This window comes from Miniopterus schreibersii (assembly GCF_964146895.1).
Source record: "Miniopterus schreibersii genome assembly, chromosome: 7".
Classification (NCBI taxonomy): Eukaryota; Metazoa; Chordata; class Mammalia; order Chiroptera; family Miniopteridae; genus Miniopterus; species Miniopterus schreibersii.
In genome coordinates this window covers 18,142,681-18,168,762 of record NC_138108.1, presented here as the reverse complement: position 1 = coordinate 18,168,762, position 26,082 = coordinate 18,142,681, and the positions used below count along the sequence as shown (strand labels likewise).

Below are 26,082 nucleotides of genomic sequence, written 5' to 3'. Positions count from 1 at the left end.
GTGTGGCTGGATAAGCTGAGCTCCTCTTGCCTGTATGTTCTCCATCTCCTTCATTTTCATGCTCTTCCAATGAATATAGGCTGGGGATCAGTGCCTGAGTTGAGAAGCTAAAGTGAGTTGTTTTATGTTTTATTTCTGTTGGATTATTAGACTTGGTGAAGTGGTTTGCCCAACTCAAGGTGATAGAAGAAAGGCAATGAGAGGTGCATAATAGAGGGGGAAGTGTGCAGCATTGGAAATCAAGTGTTACTGAACATTAGATTAGTTCCTTGTCTTGTCTGGCCAGCCTTCTCCATGAGACCCTCGAGTGAAAAACAGGCAGGTGCAGGTAGTGGTGGTTGGCAGGAGGATATTTTACTGCTAGGTGAGACTTGGTTTAGAACCACCTTCCAGTGGGTCAGAAGGAGACGAAACCAAGCAGAAGAGTGTCTCTCTCAGGACTGGAACAGAGCTGGTTGCCTCACCTCACAGGTTTCCAGGGCAATGAGCTGCAGTCTGGGTACGGCAGCCGTTTGGAAGGAAGAATCAGAAGGTGGGAAGGGGGAGAGGGAGAAGGGAGCTCTCCTTTTACTTCAAGGAATGTAAGGAAGAGACTATTCCCGCTTTAACGTTTAACCTCAGTAAACTCTCCTTAGCTCTTGAACCTGACCATGGCAATACTCTTATTTTGTTGAGGGAACTCTTCTGACACCTAGGCTGAATTAAGCATACGACGTCTTCATTTGTAAAACTGAGGAGCTGGACTAGAATCTAACCTTTAGGGGTTACAAACTGACAGCCTACTAAATCTTGCCTTGGTGTTTTGATAAACTTGAATTTAAATATCAGTAGGTGGAGCTTGTAATGTCTGGTTTGTGCAGTCCCCACCATTCCTTATTGTCTTCTATCAGGTGCACTTGATTCTTTTATTCTTCCTTAGCTGCTAGAGGCTCAGACATCTCGGACTGTTTGACCAGTCAAGTTCCTTTTCCTATTAATTCCACAATTAATTCCACAATTTACTAGCTCTATGACCTTAGGAAAATCATTTAATTTTTTAATACCTGTTTTATAGGAGACACAGCTAAGATTGTTTGCCTCATGGCAGAGTGCTAGACCAGATTTTCTCTCAGGGCTCTTTCATCTTTATTTGAGATCTCTGATTCTGTTGATTTCAGGAACAGACTTGCTGTTCCTTTTCTGATGCACAATGCTGTTAGTACTCTCTTATACTCCTAACTGGCTAAATTCAAGGGGCTTCACAATTAATTGTTTGTTGCCTCTGCATGGGAGCACAACCATAACCATTCTAACAGCTTCATCTGTCTTTTTCAACTAATAAATCCTGGAGAGTTGCTTTATATTGTGATACTAAAAGAAAAAATTGGTCATTCTAATACTCATACACTTTTTTTCAAGAATCTTTTAAAAAATGTATTGATTTTAGAGAGAGAATGAGAAAGAGAGAGAAAGAAACATCTGTTTGCCGTTCCACCCATTTATGCATTCATTGGTTGATTCTTGTATATGCCCTGACTGGGAATTGGACCCACAACTTTGGCATATCGGGCTGACACTCTAACCAACTGAGCTACCTGTCCCGGCTAATACTCATACATTTTTATTCTAGTAATAGCACAGGCATCTACTGAAATTAGAAATTACTGTTTATAGAAAGATAAGTGCTGTTTAGGAAATTATTTCTGTAGTTAAAGTATTTAGGAAAGTTCCTTGTCAATTTGGATTTATATACCAACCTCTCATGGTGTTTTGTAATCCTTTTTTTCCCACCGAACCAAAACAAAGCAACCTAAAACAAATCAAGCAAATAAATGAGTTAAAGAAGGAGGCCGGAGGGCGGAGGTGTATTTTCCATCTTGCTTCACTGTAAATTATTAGGTTAATGAGTTTTTGTTTTTTTAAAAATATATCTTTATTGATTTCTGAGGGAGGAAAGGAGAGGGAGAGAGATAGAAACATCAATGATGAGAGAGTCATTGATCGGCTGCCTCCTGCACGCCCCTGACTGGGGATTGAGCCCACAACCCAGGCATGTGCCCTGACTGGGAATTGAACTCTGATCGCCTGGATCCTAGGTCTATGTGCAACTGCTGAGCCACGCCTGGCTGGACTAGGTTAATGAGTTTAAACCAATAGGCATGCTCATTCTTTTCTTCAAGGCACCCCCATTTCATCCTAGGCTTTGTAACTGCCAGAGCCTGGAATAGGTGGAAACCTCAGTGGTGGTCTTGCTCTAAAATAAAGAAATAATATATATAACAGCTTAGGCGGACACATCCCATTGTGGGCACAAAGCTGGAATTGGAATTTGGTTATTGATAGCACTGTCTTTAATAGTGCTCTTTTAAGCGTAAGTGGTCCCTTCTAGTTTGGAGCTGTGGAGGAGGGGAGGAAGCAGGAAGGATGGCATTGAGTTCTAGCAGTTCTTTGGCAGTCTTCATCTGCTTGGACATTGGTGAAGGAAAGCCTGCGGGTCAATGACTGTCCTGAATGTTCTGAAGTCTGACTCTTTGTGAACTGGGCTGTTAAATTCCTTTCTGATCATCTGCCACCCAAGACTTTGGGTACTTGGTCTGCAGATTGAACTGAACTGCTCAGCCCTGTTGCTGTTTAACTAAGAGACTAAGTTAGGTTAACCCACTGGGATTGCTTTTTCTTCTGCTAAATTTCTAGCAGGTGTTTATTATGGCTTGGGACCAAAGGGCCCAAGAAATCACTAATAAATTTTGGGCCATTTAAGCAATCCTCCCATCCCAGGCCTCAAAACCGTCTCTTTGAATACCTCTTACCTTTATAAAGACTAGTTTTAACTCTCAATCCAAATCACTGGCTGTGAGAACATAAGTATATGCTAACAATAAGAGGCACCGTGCTTCGCTTATATACCTTGTTTTGCATAGATACTGAAGACTATTAACAAGGTTCTCTTTATTTTTTGGTAAATCTGATTCAGAAACAAGAAGGAAAGCAGAACCTACCTTTGGAGGTCATGATCCTCGTACAGCTGTTCAGCTTCGAAGCCTCAGCACAGTATTAAAACGCCTCAAGGAAATCATGGAGGGGAAAAGCCAGGTACGGTCCAAGGGCTTTAGAAGATTACTTATTAAGCCCTTATATGGAGTTAATGTCATACTCACTGAAAATGTCATAGTGTCCTTGAAAGGAAGTTCAGTTCGTATTTCCTCCACCCATGAACACTATATTTTTACACATAGGTACTTAATTTTAATTTATCATTTTCCCCCTTTTATGGTTATATATGTTTTTTATGTTCTGTTTAAGAAGTGTTTACCTAGCCCAAGGTCAATAAATATTCTCCCATGATTTCTTCAAGAAGTTTATTATTTGTGGGAAGTTTAGAGGTCAAGCTTCATTTTTTTCTCATGGTTGTCCAGTGGGACTCAGCACCATGTTTGTTTGTTCTTTAAAACATCATCTTTCACTGATTGCATTATAAATCTTGTAAGTCCATATATATGTGTGAGGGTGGGCTAGGGCTCTCTTTTCTGCTCCAGAGCTCCAGTTTTTTCAGAGTATTCAACTAATACTCTGTCTAAAATTATTGTAGCTTTAGAATAAGTCTTGACGGCTGGTCACGTAAGTCCTTCAGTTTTGTTCTTCAGGATTGTCTTGGGCATTTTGGCTCTTTCTATTCCCAAATGAATTTTAGAAATAGTTTGTCAATTTCTGCAAAAGAAACTCTGTAAGATTTTGATTAGCATTGCATTTGCCATTGCATCTTCATCAGTATTTTCAAGGAGCCTTCACGTATTTTTATTCTTACAGGATAGTGACCTGAAGCAGTACTGGATGCCAGATAGCCAATGTAAGGAGTGCTATGACTGTAGTGAGAAGTTTACAACCTTTCGGCGCAGACACCATTGCCGACTGTGTGGGCAGATTTTCTGCAGTCGCTGCTGTAATCAAGAAATCCCGGGGAAATTTATGGGCTATACAGGTAAATGCATTTTATTGACAGTTTTACAATTTTTAAACGTCAGAAGTATAAAATAGTTATAATACAGACTGATGTTTAGCCGGTTTTTATTTTGGGTTTTATGTGTGAGCCATGGAGGACAGGAGGTAAGGGAGACACAACTTTGCTTTTAAGGACTTTATAGTCGAATAACAAAATAGATCAGGAGGTTCATAAATAAGTAGAGTAACAGTGTATCGTAGATGCTCTCAAAAAGCCCTAGGGGCATTCACATTTATTACACAAGGTGGGTAGAGTGGGTTACCAGTTTATATTACTATGAGAGTGTTCATTTTACAAAATACAGATCTTCCTTGAGTATAGGACACTTGCTTTAACAAATTGCATCTCTCATATTCTTACATAAATTTTAGCAATATAGATGTTTTAATTATTTGTTGAGGCAGAAAAACTATACAGTGGTGTGTGGATTAATACAGTGACTTGAGAGTAGAAGGCGGGTAGAAGGTACCCAAATGGAAACACACTAAGCATCTCTCATGTTATTTTTATTTTCATGCAGATTTTCCTTTTGGCCTTATTTGCTGCTTTTTTCACCTAAACTGCTACTGAGTTTAGACCTGAATTATCTTTCATCCAGGTTATGGCTACAGCCTTTGAAAAGATTTTTTTACCATTAGTTTTTTTCTACCTGTAATTCATTTTCCATACTCTAATTGGTATTCTTAATTAAATGTAGTGCTAATTGGATCATGTCAGGGTATTTCCCTGCCTAAAACACTTGCAGAGCTCCCATTATCCTTAGGGTAAAATCCCGTCTTCTTAATATGGTTTGTGTGTTAGTTTCCTAGGGCTGCTATAACAAAATATTACAAACTAAGCAAACTGTTAATTTTGCTTAAAACCCATGCATAATTTAATACAACTGAGTACTATATAAAAGTAGTCTAAAATGAAAAAGTAAAATGAAACAAATAAATTATACTTGGTAGTAATTATTGTAAAAACAGTACAGTTGACTGTAAGAAATCTTTTTATTTCATCACATCAATTTTCTAATGTTAATGCTAAAGAATTTAAGGTTGAATTATTAAATAACATTACTTATAAAGTTTAATTATCTTATCTCCTTTTTAGTGTACTAAAATTTTATAGAATCATACAAACAATTGTTAAAGAAAAACAGAATAGAAATGAAAACATATTTGGGCAGGACTGGATCCTAAATGAAATTACAATATTTAAAACTATTAAATAACCTAGTTGCTTGTCCTCCCAAGAATATTTCCGTTCTAACTTTCACTATAAGAATTTTCTTAACAATTCCTCCCCCTACCTCCTTTTTTCATATTATTTGTCAGCCCATTTTCTATTAGTTTGTTTTTAAAATGATGCCCCCTCGTGGAGGCTACTAGGGCTTCACAGTGGAGACCCAAATAATGTTTTTCTTGCTTTTTGTCTGGGGAAAATATGTTGTTTCCACTTATGTTGGTTTATTTACTGTATTTAAATTTTGTTTTCTTGAACCTTCTGTCCCTTATTTTACTTTTAGAACCTTTGAAAACATTCTTTTAATCAGAATTTTCTATTTAGTATTATTGAGTGATATTTTCTTAACTTACAAATATTTGAGGTAATGTATACTTGAATGAATTTATCATAATGATGGTTTTTAAAGTATATAACTGAGCTAATAAAATTATTTCACTTTTAAAAAATGTATTTTTGGTAGTCCTTGTTTGAAGACATTTCCTTTTTATTAGATTAACTATTAACCCAAAGATTTAATACATCTGTTAAGTAATATATTATTGTTACCTGTTTCTTACTTTTCGCCCTAGGGGACCTCCGAGCTTGCACATACTGTAGAAAAATAGCCTTAAGTTATGCTCATTCCACGGACAGCAATTCCATTGGGGAAGACTTGAACGCTCTTTCAGATTCTGCTTCCTCGTTGTCTGTACTTGATCCCAGTGAGCCCCGAACACCTGTTGGGAGTAGAAAAGCCAGTCGCAACATATTTTTAGAGGATGATTTTGCCTGGCAAAGGTACTGTCACATATAATTTTATATTTGGGAAATACTGATAGTCTTGTGCCCTATGAGTGCTTTTAGTTAACATTTACCTTCTTTGAATTGTTTCCTGCACATTCCCCATTTTCTCTTTTTTGTTTGGCTTGCCTCCAGAAAGATCACAGAGGATCTTTATGGACAGTGATTATGTTGACCAATTAAAATGTAAGCTCTACAAGAGGAGAGACTTTGTATCTTTTTCATTCACTGTCCTGTCCTTGGCACCAAGAACAGTATGTGACCTATATATGATTTTGATAATATTTGTTGAATAGACAATAGAATTTCTAATGTAGCCTTCTTATGAGAATACTCATAAGATTTGTATTCATAATATTTACAAATGAAATTAGATTCTTTTCCTTCCTAGGGAACAGTTCATGTTTTTCCCTATGTGTAAATATGCTATACTGCCTGGTAGCGGAGGATATTGCCAACTTTTTCTTGGAAGTTACCTGGAATTGTTTGAATTAGAATGCTAGATTCATCAGTTTCTGATTGTTTTCTTTAGCTAAATTGTTTTCTTATACGTAATACCAATCTGGCCATGTTAAAGAACTTAGAATTTTAACTAATACCTTTCTGATTAATTTTTATTATACTGATTACCCCTTAAGGGAGTGAAGAATTAGTATGCAATCAGTGAATTTAAACAGAGGTCAGTATGAATGAATTATGGCTACATTCCATATATATGAATTTCAGGGACATAATGTAAAGCAGAAAAGAAAGTAATTTATATCCAGTGATGATTCTATTTACATAGCGTTCAAAAATATACAGAATGAGCACACTGTCCAGGGATACAAATACGGTTAACTTAAAGAAAAGGAAGAGTGATAAATATAAAATTTACAGTGGTAGTTTCATTGAAGGCAGGGAGGGGGATGGTATTGGGTAGGAGAACACAAACACTTGAAAGTCAGTGATAATGTTCTCTTAAATTCCTCAGTGCTGCACTAGTGTTTGTGGCATCATGATTCTTTATGCGTTACATGTGTTTTATAAAATTTAAAGATCAGTTCTACATTTATTAAAACAAAGCATAGGGGTTCTTTAGTTCTTGCTTACTTTCGTTATAATACCTTTCAGTTGTACCCGACCCTGTTATATGAGCCCAGAATTGGCAATGTGATTTAATAAAAAAAACCAGGTTTGAAAGCATCCTAAGATATATAGAATAGCTGTCAAAGGTGGAATAGTTTTAGGTTTTGTGCTAATTGGTTAATGCTCACTCTTTTTTAGTCATCATATTTCTGTAGTAGGTGCTACTTTCTCCTCTTGACAGATATAGATGCTGAGATTCAGAGAGATTAAGCATTGTACCCAAGGTCACACAGCTAGTAAGAGATAGAGCCTGCACTTGGACCTAGGTTTGTCTGACTCTGCAGTACTATTCTATTGGATAATGGGGACTGAGAATGAAGTATTTGAGCTCAGGATTTCCCCCCTAAGCCACTTCAGTATTGTATTATTCATGTGAGAAGAGTTCTGTAAGTACCCATCTAACCAATTTAGTATTTTAATGACATTCCATGTACTTAATAAACTCTATTATCAGTCTTTTGGCACTTGATATACTTAAGATAAAAACCATACTGTTTCCACCTTAATTAAAGGAAGGAAACAACAAAAACAACAACAAAATGACCCATATTCTCATTATTACAGGGGGAAATAATCTGCTTTTCAATGTTAAAGCATTTCATTGAAATTGGATTTGTTTGTTACTGTTCCAAATCATCTCAAGTTTTTTCTTTTTTCTTTATAGTTTGATTCATCCAGACTCCTCAAATACTTCTCTTTCAACAAGACTTGTATCTGTGCAAGAGGATGCTGGGAAATCTCCTGCTCGAAATAGGTAAACTCCTAAATGGAAACACTATATTCTGTGTGGTTTTCCTTCTTTTCATAGTAATGAGAAGAAGGAACAGATGAAAATGGGTGGGATTGATTGTTATACACTTTTTTAGCTCTAAAATCTGAAGTAAACTATCATTTCCCTTTTACTAGTCAGCTCTCACTTGTAGTGTCTGAGTGGCCTTTTTTCACTATTCCACTGACTTCAGATCTTGGAACCTGTACCCTCTTAGTTTAGCAGATGAACTTAAATTTAATCAAGTATTAAATTTATTTTATTTTTTTATATATCTTTACTGACTTCAGGGAGAGGGCAGCAGAGGGAGAGATAGAAACACCAATGATGAGAGAGTCATTGGGGATCGAGCCCGCAACCCGGGCATGTGCCCTGACCGGGAATCGAACCTCGATCTCCTGGATCCTAGGTCGATGCTCAACTGCTGAGCCACGCCCGGCCTGGCTCAAGTATTAAATTTAATAGGGGAGTTTAGGAGGATTACAGGATCTGAATTATATTTTGAAAGGAGCACTCTGGCTGCTCTGTTGAATAGATTATAGGACCTGCGAGTAGGAGCAGGGAGACCACTTATAAAACTGGTGCAATAATCCAGGCAAGAGAATTGACTCAGGTCTGAGCAGAAGTGGGGGTGAATGATCAGATTCTAGATATATTTTGATTGTAGTGCTTACAAGATTTGCTAAACAATTGAGGTAAAAGATGACTCAGGTTTTTGGCCTGAGTGGTCGGAAGGATGCAATTGTCATTTATCGAGATGGGGAATACTGGGAGGAACAGTTTCATTTTAGTCATGTTGAATTTGAGATACGTTCTAGACATCCAAGTGAGATGTCAGTAGACAGATATACAAGTCTGGAGTTTAGGGGAGAGGTATAAGCTGGACATATAAAACTTGGGTGTTGTCATCATATGGATGGTATTTAAAACTATGAACCAGGATGGAGATCATCAAAAGAGTGAGTGTGGAGAGTGAGGAAATGAGGACCAAGGACTTTATGTCTAGGGTGGGGACATAAAGAGGAACCAGAAAAGGGGCCCGAGAAGGAGAAGCAGTGATGAGGTGAGAGGAAACCCTGGAAAGTGTGTTCTCTTAGTAGCTAAGTGAAGGCAGTTTTTCAAGGGAGGGAATTTCCTGCTGATATGTCAGGTAAGATGAGGAGTGAAATCTGACTGTTGGATTTAACAGCAATGTTGCTAACCTTGACAGGCAGTTCCGTGGGTCCTTCGGGGTTCAGGAGAGATTGGAAGGAGAACTGGAAAGAGGCGTTTTGATGTAGTGAAGGAGGGAGATGCAGAGGGATGTGGAGCTCATGTGAAGTTGATGATGAGGGATGCTAAGAATTGATGAGTCTTTAGGAAAGATGTAATTTAGTCAGTGAATATGAACTTTAAGTAAAATTTGTCAGCATTCTTACTACTAGGCTACTTATTAGAATATTTGACAACAAAATTGACTAACTTTCTTGTATTCTTGTTGCCACTATATCAGAATATGTGTAGGTATGGTTAGAATGTTAGAGAGGCTCGTTGCCTGGGTAATGCACACATTGGAAAAGGGATTTTAATTAGTTAAATAAGACATAGTGGCAACTACTCACTAAAAAAAAGCCTAGAAATGAATAACTGATTATCTTTAAAATCTTGCTTATATACTTTTATTTAATATCAGTGGTTTCTTATTAACTATTAAAATGATTTTTGCTAAACATGTTACAAACCTATGCATAATTTTAAAAATTATATTAAGAGTATTTTTATCTTCATGCTGGTTCTAGTGAGACCTGGTTTTGAATGGCAGCCCTGTTATTTATTAGCTGAGTCACCTTAGATAAATTACTTACTCTCTGATTTATCTGTAGAATGGATCTAGTAGTATCTACTTCATAGGATGCTATGAGGATTAAATGAGGGAAGATACATATATTGCTCTACTGAATGAGTATATAGTGTCTACTACATCATTGATGCATCTGCCATTTATTCTTTATATGGGTGCTAAACTTGGGTTTCATTTTCTTCTAGGTAAAAGCTAACTAAATTTCTAGCTAAATTTTTTTAATAAATAAAAGCTTGCTCAATGCTATTGATATTCCACTTACAAGTCATTTATTTGGTAACTTTGCCAAGAAGCAAAATTAAGGATATTATGTAAGTACTCATACAATAAGCGAGGAAACATATTTTCACTATCCTTTTATTGATCAAATTCAAAAAGTAATAATAACTGAGGACAGTATTTTTAATATATAGGTCTAATGAGAAGAAAGGAATTTGTTTTGGGGGAATAACATTATGCTTAGTTGTGGTTCAAAGTTTGTGTTTCCTGTCATTAGAACATTGGAAATGTTTAAATAAAAAGAACATTCTAATTTCACTGGTTATGCAAAAACTATTTGGCCTATGGGCCATGCTTTCCTGTTCCTGATCTGCAAGATTATTTCTGCATTTAGACTGATTCTTTATATGTCAGTTAAATAAAAATACTAATTTTCAGCATTTTGAAAAGAGTTTATATATCTACTTCCTTTGAAATATTACTGATATATGAGTTACTTCTATAACTGTTTTCCTGTAATCTTGCCATAATGACTTTCTTTTAAACTCATTTTGAAATAATTTTAGACTAACATAGAAGTTGAAAATATAGCACAGAGAATTTCTGGATGCTCTTCGTCCAGTCTCCCCCAGTGATAACATCATGTATAACCATCATAACTACTTTTAAAAGTACCCTTAACATTGGCAAATAAGCATTTATTTAAAAATGAATTTTCACTGTAATTCTACTTATTGATGATGAATTTACAACTGTGTTTTCACTTTTTGTTTTTATTTCCAGATCATCCAGCATTACTAACCTGTCATTGGATCGATCTGGTTCTCCCATGGTACCTTCATATGAGACGTCTGTCAGCCCCCAGGCTAACAGACCTTATGTGAGGACAGAGACCAGCGAGGATGAGCGCAAGATCCTTCTGGTACTGGCCCAGTGTCTTCGATCCACAGCCAGTTTTGAGCATAAAGAATGTTTATCTCTCTGATTTTTCTTTCTTAAAGAAACATACAAATGAAATAGCCAGTTAGCATATAAATTACATAGAAGAAATAATTAGCTTAAGTGTTTATTAGGATCACATGGGAAATTGGTCAAGCATTCCATGTGCATATACTACACTAATATTTTCTTGACCCCTTTCATCTGGCAAAATCAGAATTCAGGTGCCTACCTAATAAGAGAGCTTAACTTTTAGTTAGGTCCCAGATTGCTGTTAAATCTTTAAAACATGTTTCTCATACACATGGAATGCCTTTCAGACATTTAATACTACATGTTTATATGAGATAATAATCAGTTGTTGATTGAATTTATCTATGTGTAAAATACTATGTTCAGTCCTAAGAGTGACTCAAAGAAATGGAAGATATGGCTTCTGTCCTCAAGCTTGCAGTTCAGAGGATAGATATGAGGTCGATGGGCAGGTCCTTAATAGTAAAAGAAGTAATACTTTAATTATAAAAAATAGATCATTAGTAGTGAGGGAGTTAGGAAAGACTAACTAAAACCGAAAGGCTTGGACTGGACCATGAAGGGTGGAGTGGATTTGGGTAGGCACTGAGGAAAGCAGACCTTATTTAAAGGTGTGAGGAAAGGTATAGAGGTGAGAATAAGTGTGGCATTTTTCATGGATTGAAGTAGGATTTATTTATTTATTTTAAAATACATCTTTATTGATTTCAGAGAGAGGAAGGGAGAGGGGTAGAGAGCGATAGAAACATCAATGATGAGAGAGTTGCCGTTGGTCAGCTGCCTCCTGCACGCCCCCAAGGGGATCGAGCCCGCAACCCAGGCATGTGCCCTGACAGGGAATCAGACCTCGATCTCCTGGATTCTAGGTCGATGCTCAACCTCTGAGCCACGCCCAGCCAGGCTGAAGTAGGATTTATTGATTGGGAAAGGTTGGGAGAGAGATTAAGTTGGAGTCTGTGAACAATGAGATTGGAAAGTTATTTGGGGCTAACTGGTAGAAGGTGATTTGAACCTAAAGGCGCTGAGCGACGTTGGAAGTGTTTTTGAGAAGGGAGTAATTCATTGAAGGCCCTTCTTTAGGAAAATTCACCTGTCAGTTGGGCATAGTGAGAATGGTGAGAATCTGGTGAAGGCTACTAGAGACCTTTACTGTAGATTAGCGTTATTGACTGTTTGGTCCCTCTCCTTTGCCCTATCTCAGAGGAGTGTAAAATTTTGTGCTTAGATAACTAGGAGACTGATAATATGTGCTGTCGACGGAAAAGAGTTATTTGGCATAGTTGGTTTTTTTGGGAGTAGGAAGGTGGGTGTAGTAGTTGGTTTTCAAGAGAAAAAGTTATGTTTGGAATTAGATGAGCTGAATTTAAGCTGGTCCCCTTGCAGGTATCATTTTTATTGTGTAAGTTAGCTATACAAAGACATCTGAATCAAGTTTCTTCTTATTAATCTAAAAATCACAAGAAAGAATCTGAAAAGGTATATAGCATCCTACTCTGGAGTAATTACTTGCTTGTAATGTGACTTCAGGACAGCGTTCAATTAAAGGACCTGTGGAAAAAAATCTGCCATCACAGTAGTGGAATGGAGTTTCAGGATCACCGCTACTGGCTGAGAACACATCCTAACTGCATTGTAGGGAAGGAATTAGTCAACTGGCTCATCCGTAATGGACATATTACTACGAGGTAATGTGATCTTAAGAAAGACAGACTTTTTGATATTATTTATTAACTTATTTTTAATGAGGGCACATTGTTGTACATATAAAGGGAGCAATGTTCTTTGTGAGTAGCTTTTGTTTTCTGCATTTGGTGTGTGGGGTGCTAATTAGTCAACACTCCTCCCTTCTGGGTTATAACCTGTAGAGAATAGATGCAAGGAGCCAATTGGGGTCACAATTTACCTAATTGATTAAAAGCAGAAGTGTGCATTAATTCCCAAAACAGAGCTCTTTAGTTAAGCAGGGGTTTTTTTTGTTTTGTTTTTTTGTTTTAAATACGTCTTTATTGATTTCAGAGAGAGGAAGGGAGAGGGGAAGAGAGAGAGAAACATCAATGATGAGTCATTGATTGGCTGCCTTCGCGCCCCCCTGGGGATCGAGTCCACAACCCAGGCTTGTGCCCTGACCAGGAATCGAACTGGGATCTCCTGGATCCTAGGTCGATGCTCAACTGCTGAGCCATGCCGGATGGGCTAAGCAGGATTTTTTATAAATGATTTGTAAAAAAGAAACAGACAGGTCCTGTTGCCTTTCAAGTTATGTTCCTTAGCTTTTCTACTTGCTTGGATTAGCTCCTTTTCCTGTCATGGGAAGAAACAAGTATGTAGGAAGAGAGAGAAGCAGTGTTAAAAAGTGATGCTCTGGGTTCCAGTTTTGGTTATATCTCTTTTTGCTGTGTGCTTTTAGACAAGTTATTCAGTCTCATTGAGACTAGACTTCTCAGTTCTAATATGAGGAAAATACATATTTTTGTGAAGAAGCCATGAGGACGAAATGAAATAATATGGTTAAAGTGCTTTATAAATTGTGAAATGCCATATAAATGCAATGTATTAAGTGTCTAAGTAGGTACAAAATGCATATACATAATGCATTTATATCTGTAATATTTGGTATTGTTTTCTCATCAAGACTGTAAGCTCCTTGAGGGCAGGAATTCTGCTATTCTCAATATTTTTTTACTGCGCTTATAAGTACAGGGATATGCATGCATTGAGTACTTCAAAAATGCTGGAATTAAATTACGTTTTGTTAGGACTGCCTTACCAGTAGGTTTTCCTATTCTATGGTACCTAGAAAACTTTTAATTTAGCTTTAAGTGTCTCTTGTTTTATCCCTCACCTATCCAAGGACCATTTGAAATTCCAACTCTGATGGGGATGGAAAAAATTCAGTTTATGTCTCATCTCATACCTGTAAAATTATTCTTTTTTTTTTTTTTAAATTTTATTTTTGTTTAAAAGATTACAGATGTCCCTTTTTCTCCCCAATGACCCGTTCCACCCCATCCCTTCCCCCTCCCCAGTCCCTCTCCCCACCATTGTCCATGTCCTTGGGTTGTGCATATATGCATATAAATGCTTTGGTTACTCTCTCCCCCTCCACCCACCCGCCGTCCTCCATCCCTCTGATATTCGTTAGTCTCGTCTATGCTTCCATGTCATTGAATCTATTCTGTTCATCAGTTTATTAAGTTCGTTAGATTCCACGTATAAGCGAGATCATGTGATATTTGTCTTTCGCTGCCTGGCTTATTTCACTTAGCATAATATTCTCTAGGTTCGTCCATACTGTCCCTGACTGACTTTTAAAAGTTTTTGTTGTTGGTCTTGATGCAGGGCGCAAGCTATAGCAATTGGACAAGCAATGGTCGACGGGCGCTGGCTGGATTGTGTCAGTCATCACGATCAGATCTTCAGGGATGAGTATGCGCTGTACAGACCACTGCAGGTAGTTTTTGTGTTACAATAATGGGAATATTGCTAGCTTGTGGCGTCTTTCTTTATCAGCGGGAATAAAAAGTAGTTGAATTACCCAAAGATACATTTCCCTAACATGTTTTGTGTGTGTGTGTGTATTTTATTATTCACCTTTTTCAATTACAGTTTATTCAATATTATTTTGTATTAGTTTCAGGTGTACAGCATAGTGGTTAGACAATCATATATTTTACAAAGTTTTCCTAGTATTTCCAGTACCCACTTAGCACCATACATAGTTGTTACAATATTATTGACTATATTTCCTATGCTGTACTTTACATCCTCATGACTGTTTTGTAACTGCCAACCTGTACTTCTCAATCCCTTGCACACCTTTCACCATGTCCCCCAATCCATCCCTCCTCTGTGTATTTGTTAATGTTTAAAACAGAAATGATCTTAGGTCTAACATGTTTTTTCCTTGCTGTTTGAGGAAAGTTAAAACATTGTTTTTAGCCCTAGTTAGTTTGGCTTAGTGGTTAGCGTGTCGGCCAACAGACTGAACGGTCCAGGGTTGGAATCTGGCCCAGGGCATGTGCCTCAGTTGCAGGCTGAATTCCCGGCCCCGGTCGGCGTACAAGCGGGAGGCAACTAATCATTGTGTCTCTCTCCTGTCGATGTTTCTCTCTCTCTCTCCCCCCCTTCCACTCTCTCTGAAAAGCAATGGAAAAAATATCCTCCAGTGAGGATAAAAACACACACAAAAAAACACGTTTATACTTAGTAGGTAGTGGTGATGTGATATAAAAAACCTATTGGAATCAAACAGTATTCAGTTGGCGTGGCTTTTCTTAGGCTTGACCTTGTAATGTTATAGTTGCTTGTCATTTATCTTCAGTGGTTTTCAGTTTTACTGTGTCTGTGCTTTTAGGACTAAGGGAGTATACATAACAAAGTGATTGAAAACATTTACTGTCACCATTGCAATAGGTATTGATGCATTAGTAGTATTAAATTGTACAGCAATGGTAAAACGATGAATATTCTTTTCTTTTACTTAGGAAGTGGGAATCATTTAAAGATAGAACTTTAAAAAAAGATATATTTTCACCCTGGCCGGGTAGGTCATTTGGTTAGGGCCTCATCCTGATACACCATTGTTGCGGGTTCCTTCCCCATTCAGGGCACATATAAGAATCAGCCATTGAATGTATAAATGGGTAGAACAGCAAATCGATGTTTCTCTCTCTCCCTTCCTCTCTCTCTAAAATCAATCAGTAAATAAAGAAATTTAAAAAAAGATATATTTTCACTTTTGGTTTATGTTAATTTGACACGTACTATTTAGTACATATGTCAAATTATATTTCATGTATATTAAAATTATAATTTTAAGAGTAGAATTGTCAGCATGATGTTTGTTTACAATTTAATTGCTGTTAACTTGCTTATTTTTTTATAAATTTATTCATTGCTTAGCTTTGTAATAATATCGGGCTAGAATTTATTTGCAGTGTGACAGCCTCAATGCTGCTGCTATTGAAGGCAGATTACTCAGCTCCTGTGTTGGTCCTTGCAGAGCACAGAGTTTTCCGAGACCCCTTCTCCGGACAGTGACTCAGTGAACTCTGTGGAAGGACACTCTGAGCCATCCTGGTTTAAGGACATAAAGTTTGATGACAGTGACACAGAACAGATAGCCGAAGAAGGTGACGATAATTTGACTAGTGAGTTTGACTTTCTGACATTTTAATTTTTATGACTCATTACTGTATATGTACGATAAAATGAATGTTTTCTTTGTCTAGTTGAAATGATCCTACTTTAAGATTTATGGTTCCAACTAAATGTAAACATCTGATAGCAATCCTTGTCCTAGATACAGTATTTTCTTAAGAAACCTACTTGTTAGGCTCCTGGCGTTTTTAGATTTTGCCATAGTCTCTAGTTTGCAGCAGCTTAAAAATAACTCTGAGCTAATATCACAGCAGACAACCTTCTCACCTCTTCTACGATATCAGACTTTCTGCAGAACCTCCAATACACTTCCTTTAAACAATTCACTTCATATTAAACTTGTTCAAATTGTATTAAGTCTACACAGAAGAACATGAAAATACTGTATCCATTTTGGTATTGCACATTGGGCTTGTATATTAAAAAAAACATCTTTCTCCTTTCCTCCAATACCCTGATGCAACCCATTTTTTGCTCCCCTCCTCTCCCTATATTTCTTTCCCCTCCCCAACACTAAAAGATTCTGCCAGTCCTAGCAAGCGCACCTCAGTCAGCAGTTTCCAGTCCACAGTGGACAGTGACTCAGCCGCTTCTATCAGCCTGAACGTGGAGCTGGACAACGTGAACTTCCATATCAAGAAGCCCTCCAAGTACCCACATGTGCCCCCTCACCCTGCTGACCAAAAAGGTAGGAGGTAGTCACCATCTGGAATCCAAACAGGCTGGAGAGCTGGGCCATAGATCTCATGCCAGCTGGTCCCTCTGACTTCCTCTGTCCCGTATGGCTGAGGGGATTTGGTGTGGGTTTTACTCCACCCTTTCTCATTTTTCCCACACCTCCTCCCCACCCCTTTTGGTTGATACCTTTTATTTCTTGTCTTCTCCCTCCGTACCACCCTACCCAGTTTAAAGGAACTACATCTGACTGCTCTTCCCTTAATGTGCAACTTCCAAGGTGGTCTTTCTTCGCATTTATAACATGGATGTTCTGCTCTGCGCATTTCTCTTTCTTCATTTAACATTTTAAAGCCTATCCGCTTCTGCTGTTACTCAGTAGCTTGTTTTCCTGAACCTTTCAGATGCTTGAACTAGATTCTGGGAAAGACATTCACATTTTCCAGAACTTCTTTCTACTATAATTTAAAATGTTTTTCACATATATGCTATATTTATTAAAAAGTTTTCTTCTCTACAGAATGAATTCATTCTTCATTTTTAGCTGTCTTATTTGAGACTTTAGTCTACTAACTCAAAAATAATAATGGCCGTATTCAAAAGAAATTTGGTATAAAAGGAAAAATAAGGGAAACTATTACTAAAATCTAACATAACAGTACGTAAGAAATGAAATGCTTTTAAAAAATGGGGGAAGAAGTTTACTCTTTTGGATGTAATTAAAAATAAATTTAAAGTTTAGTCCTAAGGTGGCATTATATAAAAGTAAATACATAAGTAAATAAAGAATTGTGGGATTTCATTATGTTATAGTAACCGAAAGTCATTATTATAAAGATGAAGCAATGTATTTCATGATTTTTCATGGAGTGTGAATTTTTAACAGCTCTCTAAAGCTGAACTGTCTCCTCAGATGAGAAATGCCTGCCTAATTCTTTGCTACTCCCTATTTTGAGCCTAAAAATATGACCAGAAAAGAGAAGCTTTTGAATTTAAACAACTGTGCTAAAATAAATAGAAACATTTACATTTCTACAACAAATTTCTCATAATTGTCAGTATTAACCATTATCATCAAGATGTGGTAAAATGGCATTTGACTTACAGTAATGAAAAGCTATATCTTATTTAACAATAGACAGGGTGTGGGAAAAGAGGAGACTTGAGTAGCATTGACCATGAGTAAGATACTCATCTTTATGGGAGTTTTCAAAGCAGAAATTGGAAAATGGTGGAGAGCATTCAGGTGAGTATAAAAGGACAGTAAAGCAGACGTGACACTGTGTGAGAATTAACTGTAGACTGTGCTACATGGAGGATGCCTTTGCGATACAAACTACAGATGTGGGTCAGAGGTGGGATCTGTCATGGCAGAGGCTGTCTGTTCTCTGGGCACATCTGTTGGCAATTTCGGCTTGCTGAAAGTAGAGTTCGAAATCCATTTTGCTGATGATTTCGCCTTGTGGAAAGTTAAGAAGGTTTTGAAGATCATGAAGAGGGTGACCTGTCATCATGGAAGTCATTGCAAAAGATGGATTGCTGAGCACAGGCAGACATTTGCTTTAGGAAACCTGACTTCCTAGTGTTGGGAGAGGACTGGAGCAGGAGGCTCCAACAATGGCATTTTTACAGTTCAACCTCAAATTGTGTCTCTAAGGAAAATGAAAGGGAAGCACCTGCAGTTGAAAAACCATCACGACTTCTGGAACCTCTCTGATCTCAACCCTTTAAAAAGATTGTCTACAAAAGCTGTACGAAGCGACCTTCATATGAGGATGAATCTGAAGGAGGAGTCAGCACTTAAAAAAAAGGGCAGGATAGCAGAAGTCCAGATTTACTGAAGGAGAGAGTGAATGCCAAGGATATCTTAGAAAAGGTTCTACAAATTTTTTTTTTTACAAAAAAAAAAAAAAGCCAATTATTTGGGGAAGTTGATAATATTAATTGAGCTTCCCCCTCCTCCCCCCATCAAGGTAATCTTATAAGAAAAGAACACACATGGTTAAGAGGAAAGGGAAGTTCAAGAAAATGAAGATACAGAGAATGTGGGGCTATTTTAAACAAGCCTGTTGCCAGGTTCAGGTGAACTATAAGCCAGATTATTGAAAGAATTTGGATGTGTGATCATGGGGCCATAGTTTATCTTTGAAGAATTGTGGAGAGTAGGAGCGAGCTTCGTTGACTATAGTGATAGATGAATTAAATTTCTTGTTTTTAAATGTGTCTTTATTGATTTCAGAGAGAGGAAGGGAGAGGGAGAGAGAGAGAAACATCACTGATGAGAGAGTCATTGATCAGCTAGCTGCCTCCTGCACGCCCTCAACTGGCGATCGAGCCTGCAACCCGGGCATGTGCCCTGACCGGGAATCGAACAGCCATCTCCTGGATCATAGGTTGATGCTCAACCGCTGAGCCACGCCGACCAAGCAAATTCAATTTTTTTAAAAGATGGGTTTTTCAAGTGACATGGAAGTTGGCCAAAGTGTAGAAAAATGTAATGGACAGAATGTACTGTAGTATTTAGAAAAGGAATTGGTGGTGACTGGGCGCCCGCATTGGTTAACTAAAATAAGTCATTCTAGCCTGGCTGGATGGCTTGGTTGGAGCATTGTCCCGTACACCAGAAAAGTTGTGTGTTTGATTCCTGGTCAGGGCACATACCCAGGTTGCTGGTTCGATCCCTGGTCTGGGTGCTTACGGGAGGCAACCGATTGATGTTTCTCTCTCACATCAATGCTTCTCTCTCCCTCTCTCTCTAAAAATCAATTAAAAAAATGTATTCTTGTGTATTAAAAAAATAAATACAAAATAAAATAAGTCAGTCTGAAACAACCTTATTTCCATGTTTTATGATGATATGAGATTGGTAGATCAGGAGCCTGATAGATACTGTTATCTTTGATATTAATGAGATATTTGATGGTCTCAATAGCTTTGTGGACAAAGAAGACCATTTTTCACTTGAAATATGTTAAAGAGGTACTTACTGGCAGTGGTCATATTTTCTTGTTACAAGCACAGGCTCTAGGGTCTCTATGAGTCTCTTTAAATAAAATACACAAAGATCTTAGTGTGTTTGGCAAATGTCAGAACCACTATTAATATAATTCATGGGTTTGTAGTTTGCTTAATGGTTGTACCAAATATTAAAAGAGTAATAATTTGATGTCAGCAGGAAGGGGATGCTTCTAGGTTATGCTTTTCTATGCATACTCAGTGTTCAACAGCTTTTTTGGTCAGCATTTGGAATGTTTTTCAGAGTTAAAAATCATTAAAACAGAAAGAATAGCTAGCATGTTGGATAGCAAGATTGGAATTTAAAGATCTTTTCTTAAGCAGTAGACTGAGACAAGATAAAATCTAAAACATAACATAATTAGGCTTGAAAAGTTTACTATTAATACTCTGGAGAGAGCCATTCTTAATAGTTCATGTAATGTTGACTTTAAGTACTTGAAGAACAGCTGAAAGTAATTGTATCTCTTTTGTATATGGCTGAAGGAAACACAAAGTTTGGTAGTTTGGAATAGTGAGCCTTTGCTGCTGTGCCCCAGAGTGTCCAGGTGGTGTCTGAGTCTCCACCTTGCAGGGTTGTTGAGGATCAATGGCTATGCTGGGTGAGAGCTTAGGGGACTTCTGAATTTGCTTTTAATTCTGAACCTGTGAAATGAAAAATCGAGATCTAAAATTTTAAAAGAATTATAGGGGTGTAAGGAGTCCTTTAGCCTTCTCAGTAAGACTATAATAGAGGAGGTTCCAGCATCAGAAATAAGGTAATTATTATTGACCTCTTGAGTCATTTGCAACCTTGAGTCTATAATTTAAGGACTTTATCAATCCCTTAATAAATGTTTCTGGCTTTCACAGTTCTCTCCTTAGGTTTTAGCATACTGCCATGAATTATCTTTTTCTATTTCTCTTGTGAAGTTGAAATGCAATAATTGGTATTTTTTTGTATTGTAGTTAAGATAAACTTTGATTACCAGAAAGTAACGATCGTCAGAGCCATCCAGTAGTGAAAGAATAATAGACTTCTGCCTTTTTCATTCTGCTTAAAATACAAATGGGAATGGGTGGTTTTAATCTTTCCATTGAAGTTCAAGGTAATACTTATTAAACCTTTTCAGAATCGTCCTCTGTCTTCTAAGGCTGAGGAAATTTGGATTTATAAAATCAGTTGAAATATCTGCACTTAAAAATCTGCTTGTTTAAATTTTATGTGAGCAAACCCCTCATTTTCAGAAACTTGTAAAACTGAGACAGTGTGATCTTCTGGTTTGATTACTTTTTCACTTGGTCTTGGGAGTTACACAATTAAAATGTATTTTATTCTGCGTTGCAAGTAGGATTCTGAAGCATTCTTGGAAAGTTAATGAATAGAATCTGGAGAAGAAAGTGAAAATCATGGCTTCTGTTGGCCTATAGATCTAACTTCCCATTTGTAGGAAATCCTGGGTTACAGGAGCAAGTTAAACAGCAACATAAAGAAGCGATTGATCAAATCCAGAATGTGGGACGTTCCACAGGGCGTTTGGCCTGGGTTCTTTCAAAATTCAGTACCATGAAAAAGAAAAAAAGGTAGTGGGTCTGCTTTAGATTAAAAGAAAATGATGAGAATGCAATGTATGAGCCTTATTGGATCCAGGTTTGAGGGAAAAAATTATTAAAGCATTTTAGGGGCAGTTAGAAAAATTTGAATATGGACTAATTGGATATTAAGACATTGAAAATAATCTTAAATGTGTAAATGGTATTACAGCTATAGAGAAGAATGAATGCCCTTATTTTTTAAGAGATGCAAGCTGAAGTATTAGTGGTAAAGTGTATGATATGTGTAACTTCAAATGGTTGGGAAAGATGACCATACATAATATGTATAGAGAAGTCAGAGTTTGGCAAGTCGTTAATGATTACTGAATCTAGGTGGAGGGAATACAGGATTTTCTGAATGTTTGAAATTTTTTCATAATAAAATGGGGGAAATTCATCACTTCTGAATTTTCATATATGTGTAATATATGTTTCTTCATATACATATATATATAAGTTTTAGTATGAAGAGTAAAGCTTTTAAAGCCAATACATTATTTGAACAAATAGAAATTGGAACTATTCATTTCTGTGAGGGAGGTATAGTAGTGAAGTAACATCTATTTTTACTTGTCTACATACTTCATTTTAATTGTATTTGGCATGGCACTCTTGAATTTTCTAAATAAAAATATTTTCTCTGCTTTCTTGTTTGAAGGATGAACATATTGACTTATAAACATTGACTTTTGAAGTCCATTTGTTTATAAATGAAATCTATTTGGAAAGAATTTAAAGCATCGATTTTCAACCCGTGTACCGCAAGAATTTTTAAAACATGCAATACCTGACTGTTTAGTCAGGACACTGACCTCTTTTCCCTTAGATTGTCAAATAAGAAAATGACAACAGCCAGCACAATAGCCATTTAATGTGAATGGATTAAAATTATACCTATTCTTTTTATCAGATTGGCAAAAGATATATTTTTTGGTGTTGCGCAGAATTTTAGTAATTCATTTATGTGCCATGAGATGAAAATTGCTGCCTTAAAGGACTTAAAATGCGTTGTGGTTTAATTTGCATGGTAGAAGGAAGCCCACTTGAGCTCTGCTTGGCCACAGACCCAGAGAAAAGTTCATGAGGAAGTAAAAAATAAGTTTCACTTGTAAGAAAAATATTTAATATTCTAAAAATTCTAAAGGAGCATATTTATATTGTGTTCAGCAGCTCTTGCAACCAACCATTTGGCAGTGTTTGGTTAGAAATTTCATAAAACACAAACTCTAATTAAAAAACTAAAAGAAATTCTGATGAGTTATATCTTATTTCCTGCCATTGGTACTTTTGTTAATTTATTTCATAGCTTATATCATGAAATCAAAAAAACACCATGTATTGTTTTATTAAGTGGCTCCTTAACCCGCGAACTACCTTGTGTGTAGACAAAGTCATTATTTGTTAAATAATGCAGTTTTACATGAGAAAAATTATGTAACTTTGTCATGCAAATTACTGATTTCAATTTCCATAAACTGGTTCAGTTTTGATAAGGGAAAAATCTGTTGCAGATTATATCTGGCATTACTTTTCACAGTTCTGGTGAGTTATTAATTCAAGTGTATTAAGTTTAGTATGAAGTGTGTGAAACAAGTTTAAAGACACGTTTTAGCCTAACGCTTTCTTGAATTGGCCCGGGAGTGATGGGTTTAGTATGAGTAATACTTTGCATGTGGGTGTGTTCTCTATATAATTGTGCTAGCATGTCATAAGTCCCTCCTTTCCTTCCTTCTCTCTCCTGGTATGCAGAGTATCTGATTTCTGACAGTGGAGGACAACAGCTCTCAATAAGTGACGCCTTCATCAAAGGTAATTTTATCAAAAGCTGTACATGTAATGGTGTCTCTTTTGTTCATGAGGATATACTTGGGCCTAGCACACTGACTGATGCAGAGTAGGTACTGAAAATATATTTGATTATTTTAGTATCATCAGAACATAGTTTTTAATATGTGTAGTAACTTTGAGAATGTTGAAACTCAAGAATATATTCTTGGACTTGGTTTGAGAGGTTTCTGATCTGAAAAGTAATTCTTTAAAAGGCTTTTTTAATAGAATGTGAATTGTATTCTTTTAAAGGCATAAATAAATTACACTTTCCTATAGCATGAATATAATATTAAGTGTTGATCTACACATTGATTGTCAAACTTGTCAAAAAGCCCACAGGCAGTATGGGCAGTACTGTTGAGGGTGCTGCTTGTCCTGTAGAGTTGGGAAGGGAAGTAGGCAGAAGGGGGGAATAAAGAACTAACTCTGCTGATGAATTTTTGGGGGTCAAAAGGAAGTATAGATGAACACAAGCCTTTTCTTACGCCTTCCCTCCTTAGCTTACTATGGGGTAAAGACGTCCTCCCTTAATTGGTTCATAGCATTTCACAGCTTCTGCCTCAGGTAATGGGAGGGTTTCAAATAAAAGAGAAAGTAGGGCAAGCTGATACAAGGGAGGCCGCTTGCAGCTGATCTTTCAGTTTAGCAGGTTTTCTAAAATCCACCTCCAAGCATCTGGTTCAGCTAGAAGTTTATGGACCACCATTTACTTAATTGAAACATGTAGTTAGTCTTGCACCTCACCTGTCATGGACACCTGATCTGCAGCGTTGTCTGTGGGACTCTGGGTTGAAAGTTTGTTTGGTTTGCTTTAAGAGGGAAAGGATCAGAGAATTTTTGTAAGCATTTCCCACCTCTTTTTATTTAGTCACATTTCAACATTTATTTAGTAAGCATATGTTTTGTAAAGCATTTAATATTGTCTATTAATTTTTCATCTTGATCCACTTTTATCCTTTTTAAAAATTTAAGGATTGTACAATATTTTAGATAAATTGTTATTTATTCTGTTTCAGTATTTTTTATAGTTAGTTTTGGGTCTGGCTTGTAAAAGTTTTGCTGAAGAGAAGGCCTTTGTTCCCATTGAACCGGAAGCATGGCCTAGGATTGTCCGAATGGGTTTTCTGTGTTGTCCTGAGTGGGGTCAGCATGACAGAGCCGAGGTTTTCTCTGGAAAGTCCTGTCCCACACTCACATGCTGCTCCGTCACCATTCAGATTTCTGTTGAATGTAGCTTTCAGTTTGAATTTTAGGGAAGTTTAACCCCCTCCTTTTAAAATGTCCCAAAACAAATAAAAGGATTGTAAAAACCTCATTTTATTTGCCTTTCAAAAGCTGTATTTAAAATTATTGGCTTGAGAGTCCTAGTTGCTTATGGAAATTCCCTTTTTCACAGTTCTGTCTCTGGTTTTAGCTGTTGCAAATATTGATGATCTAACAGATTTAATTCTTTTATTTTGTACTTATATATGTCTTTGCCTTTTTACACCAACAATTTGAATTGGCTAACTTAAAAATTTTAAAACAGTAAGTTGGCAGTCTCTAAACCTGTAAGTTGATGGTATAAAACATGACAGTGAAGTATAATTTCTTTCTTTACACTTTACTTAGAATCCTTATTTAATCGTCGCGTTGAGGAAAAATCCAAAGAGCTGCCGTTCACACCTCTGGGCTGGCACCATAACAACCTGGAGCTGCTGAGGGAGGAGAATGGAGAGAAACAGGCCATGGAGAGGTTGCTGTAAGGCAGTGAGCTTTTTCATTTTAATTTCCCACTTTAGTAATCTTCAGTGACTTGACAGGCATGTGTGTAGTTTTTTTTCTTTATAAAGTAAAAAATGAAATTTTTTATAAAAAGAGCCCTAAACTGCCCTTGTCTGTCCCCTCTGTAATTTATCTGTGAACATTTTTATCATATTAAAGGGGTTATCTTAATCAAAGATATTCATAATTTTATTTATGTGCAAATCATTAAGGTGCAGGAGTAATGAAAGAATAAATTGACCAGGAAGACCTTACCTGTGAGCCTAATTTATATGCTTATTTCTTTTAGACTGCTTATTGCAGCTTCAGAATTATTGCCTCCGGCAGTATTAACTATGCTAACTTCTTTTTTGTAACATTTTTGTAGTTCAGCTAATCATAACCACATGATGGCACTACTCCAACAGTTGCTCCATAATGAGTCATTGTCACCATCTTGGAGGGACATCATTGTATCACTGGTCTGCCAGGTTGTTCAGACAGTCCGACCTGATGTAAAGAACCATGACGACGACATGGACATCCGTCAGTTTGTCCACATCAAAAAAGTGAGCTCTGCCAATGCTTTTCTAATGCCAGGGGCTGATGAAGAGGCCTGATGATCATTTGTCTCTTAACAGTGATCTAATGGTTGTTACTGGAGAAGTCCATGTGACGACTTCAGTGAGCTGGTTGTGTTCTGATTAAAGAATAATGCTTAGAACTTCATATTGTTAACATAAGGGGAATCATGTCCATATTTGAATTCATTGCATCATTTGGTATGCAGTATAATACCATAACTATGCTAGTACATGCCTACACGACAATTTGTGGCGTGAACCACATGTAGTATTTTTTCTAGTTGGTTATAAAGCACATTTGGAAACCAAAATTAACCAGATGACTTTTTATTATGCCATTGGACTGATGTATTATAAGATTTAATTACATACTATTTCACACACAGCTGTGACAAAAAACATATGAGCTCCAAGATTTATCAGCTAAGCTGAAATGGGGGTCTTTTGAGGGGATGATCAGAGTGGGTTGTAAGCAAGAACATCTTCCAAAGCTGGCTCTCCTGGGTAAATGAGAGTCTCTTTATGTGTCCCGAGGCCTCTTTGGTAAATACTCAAATGCCACTTTCATCAGGCTTTTCGAGAG

General features: G+C 37.0%; 1 protein-coding gene across 8 annotated transcripts in view; it reads left to right on the top strand.

Moving 5' to 3' along the window:
* Positions 1–26,082, top strand: part of PIKFYVE (phosphoinositide kinase, FYVE-type zinc finger containing) — a gene marked incomplete at its 3' end in the record, with an annotated part of 69,210 nt that overhangs the window by 6,067 nt on the left and 37,061 nt on the right. For 5 of the 8 annotated variants that reach the window (XM_081142888.1, XM_081142891.1, XM_081142890.1 and 2 more), the window contains 12 exons: positions 2,954–3,072; positions 3,787–3,958; positions 5,779–5,986; positions 7,782–7,871; positions 10,729–10,867; positions 12,445–12,602; positions 14,257–14,368; positions 15,920–16,067; positions 16,598–16,765; positions 23,092–23,151; positions 24,784–24,913; positions 25,304–25,484. In XM_081142888.1, coding sequence (XP_080999014.1) covers positions 2,954–3,072; positions 3,787–3,958; positions 5,779–5,986; positions 7,782–7,871; positions 10,729–10,867; positions 12,445–12,602; positions 14,257–14,368; positions 15,920–16,067; positions 16,598–16,765; positions 23,092–23,151; positions 24,784–24,913; positions 25,304–25,484 — 1,685 coding nt within the window. Of the gene's footprint in view, positions 1–2,953; positions 3,073–3,786; positions 3,959–5,778; positions 5,987–7,781; positions 7,872–10,728; positions 10,868–12,444; positions 12,603–14,256; positions 14,369–15,919; positions 16,068–16,597; positions 16,777–23,091; positions 23,152–24,783; positions 24,914–25,303; positions 25,485–26,082 lie in introns of those variants that run through there. The other 3 variants (XM_081142892.1, XM_081142893.1, XM_081142895.1) reach the window with 2 other exon arrangements.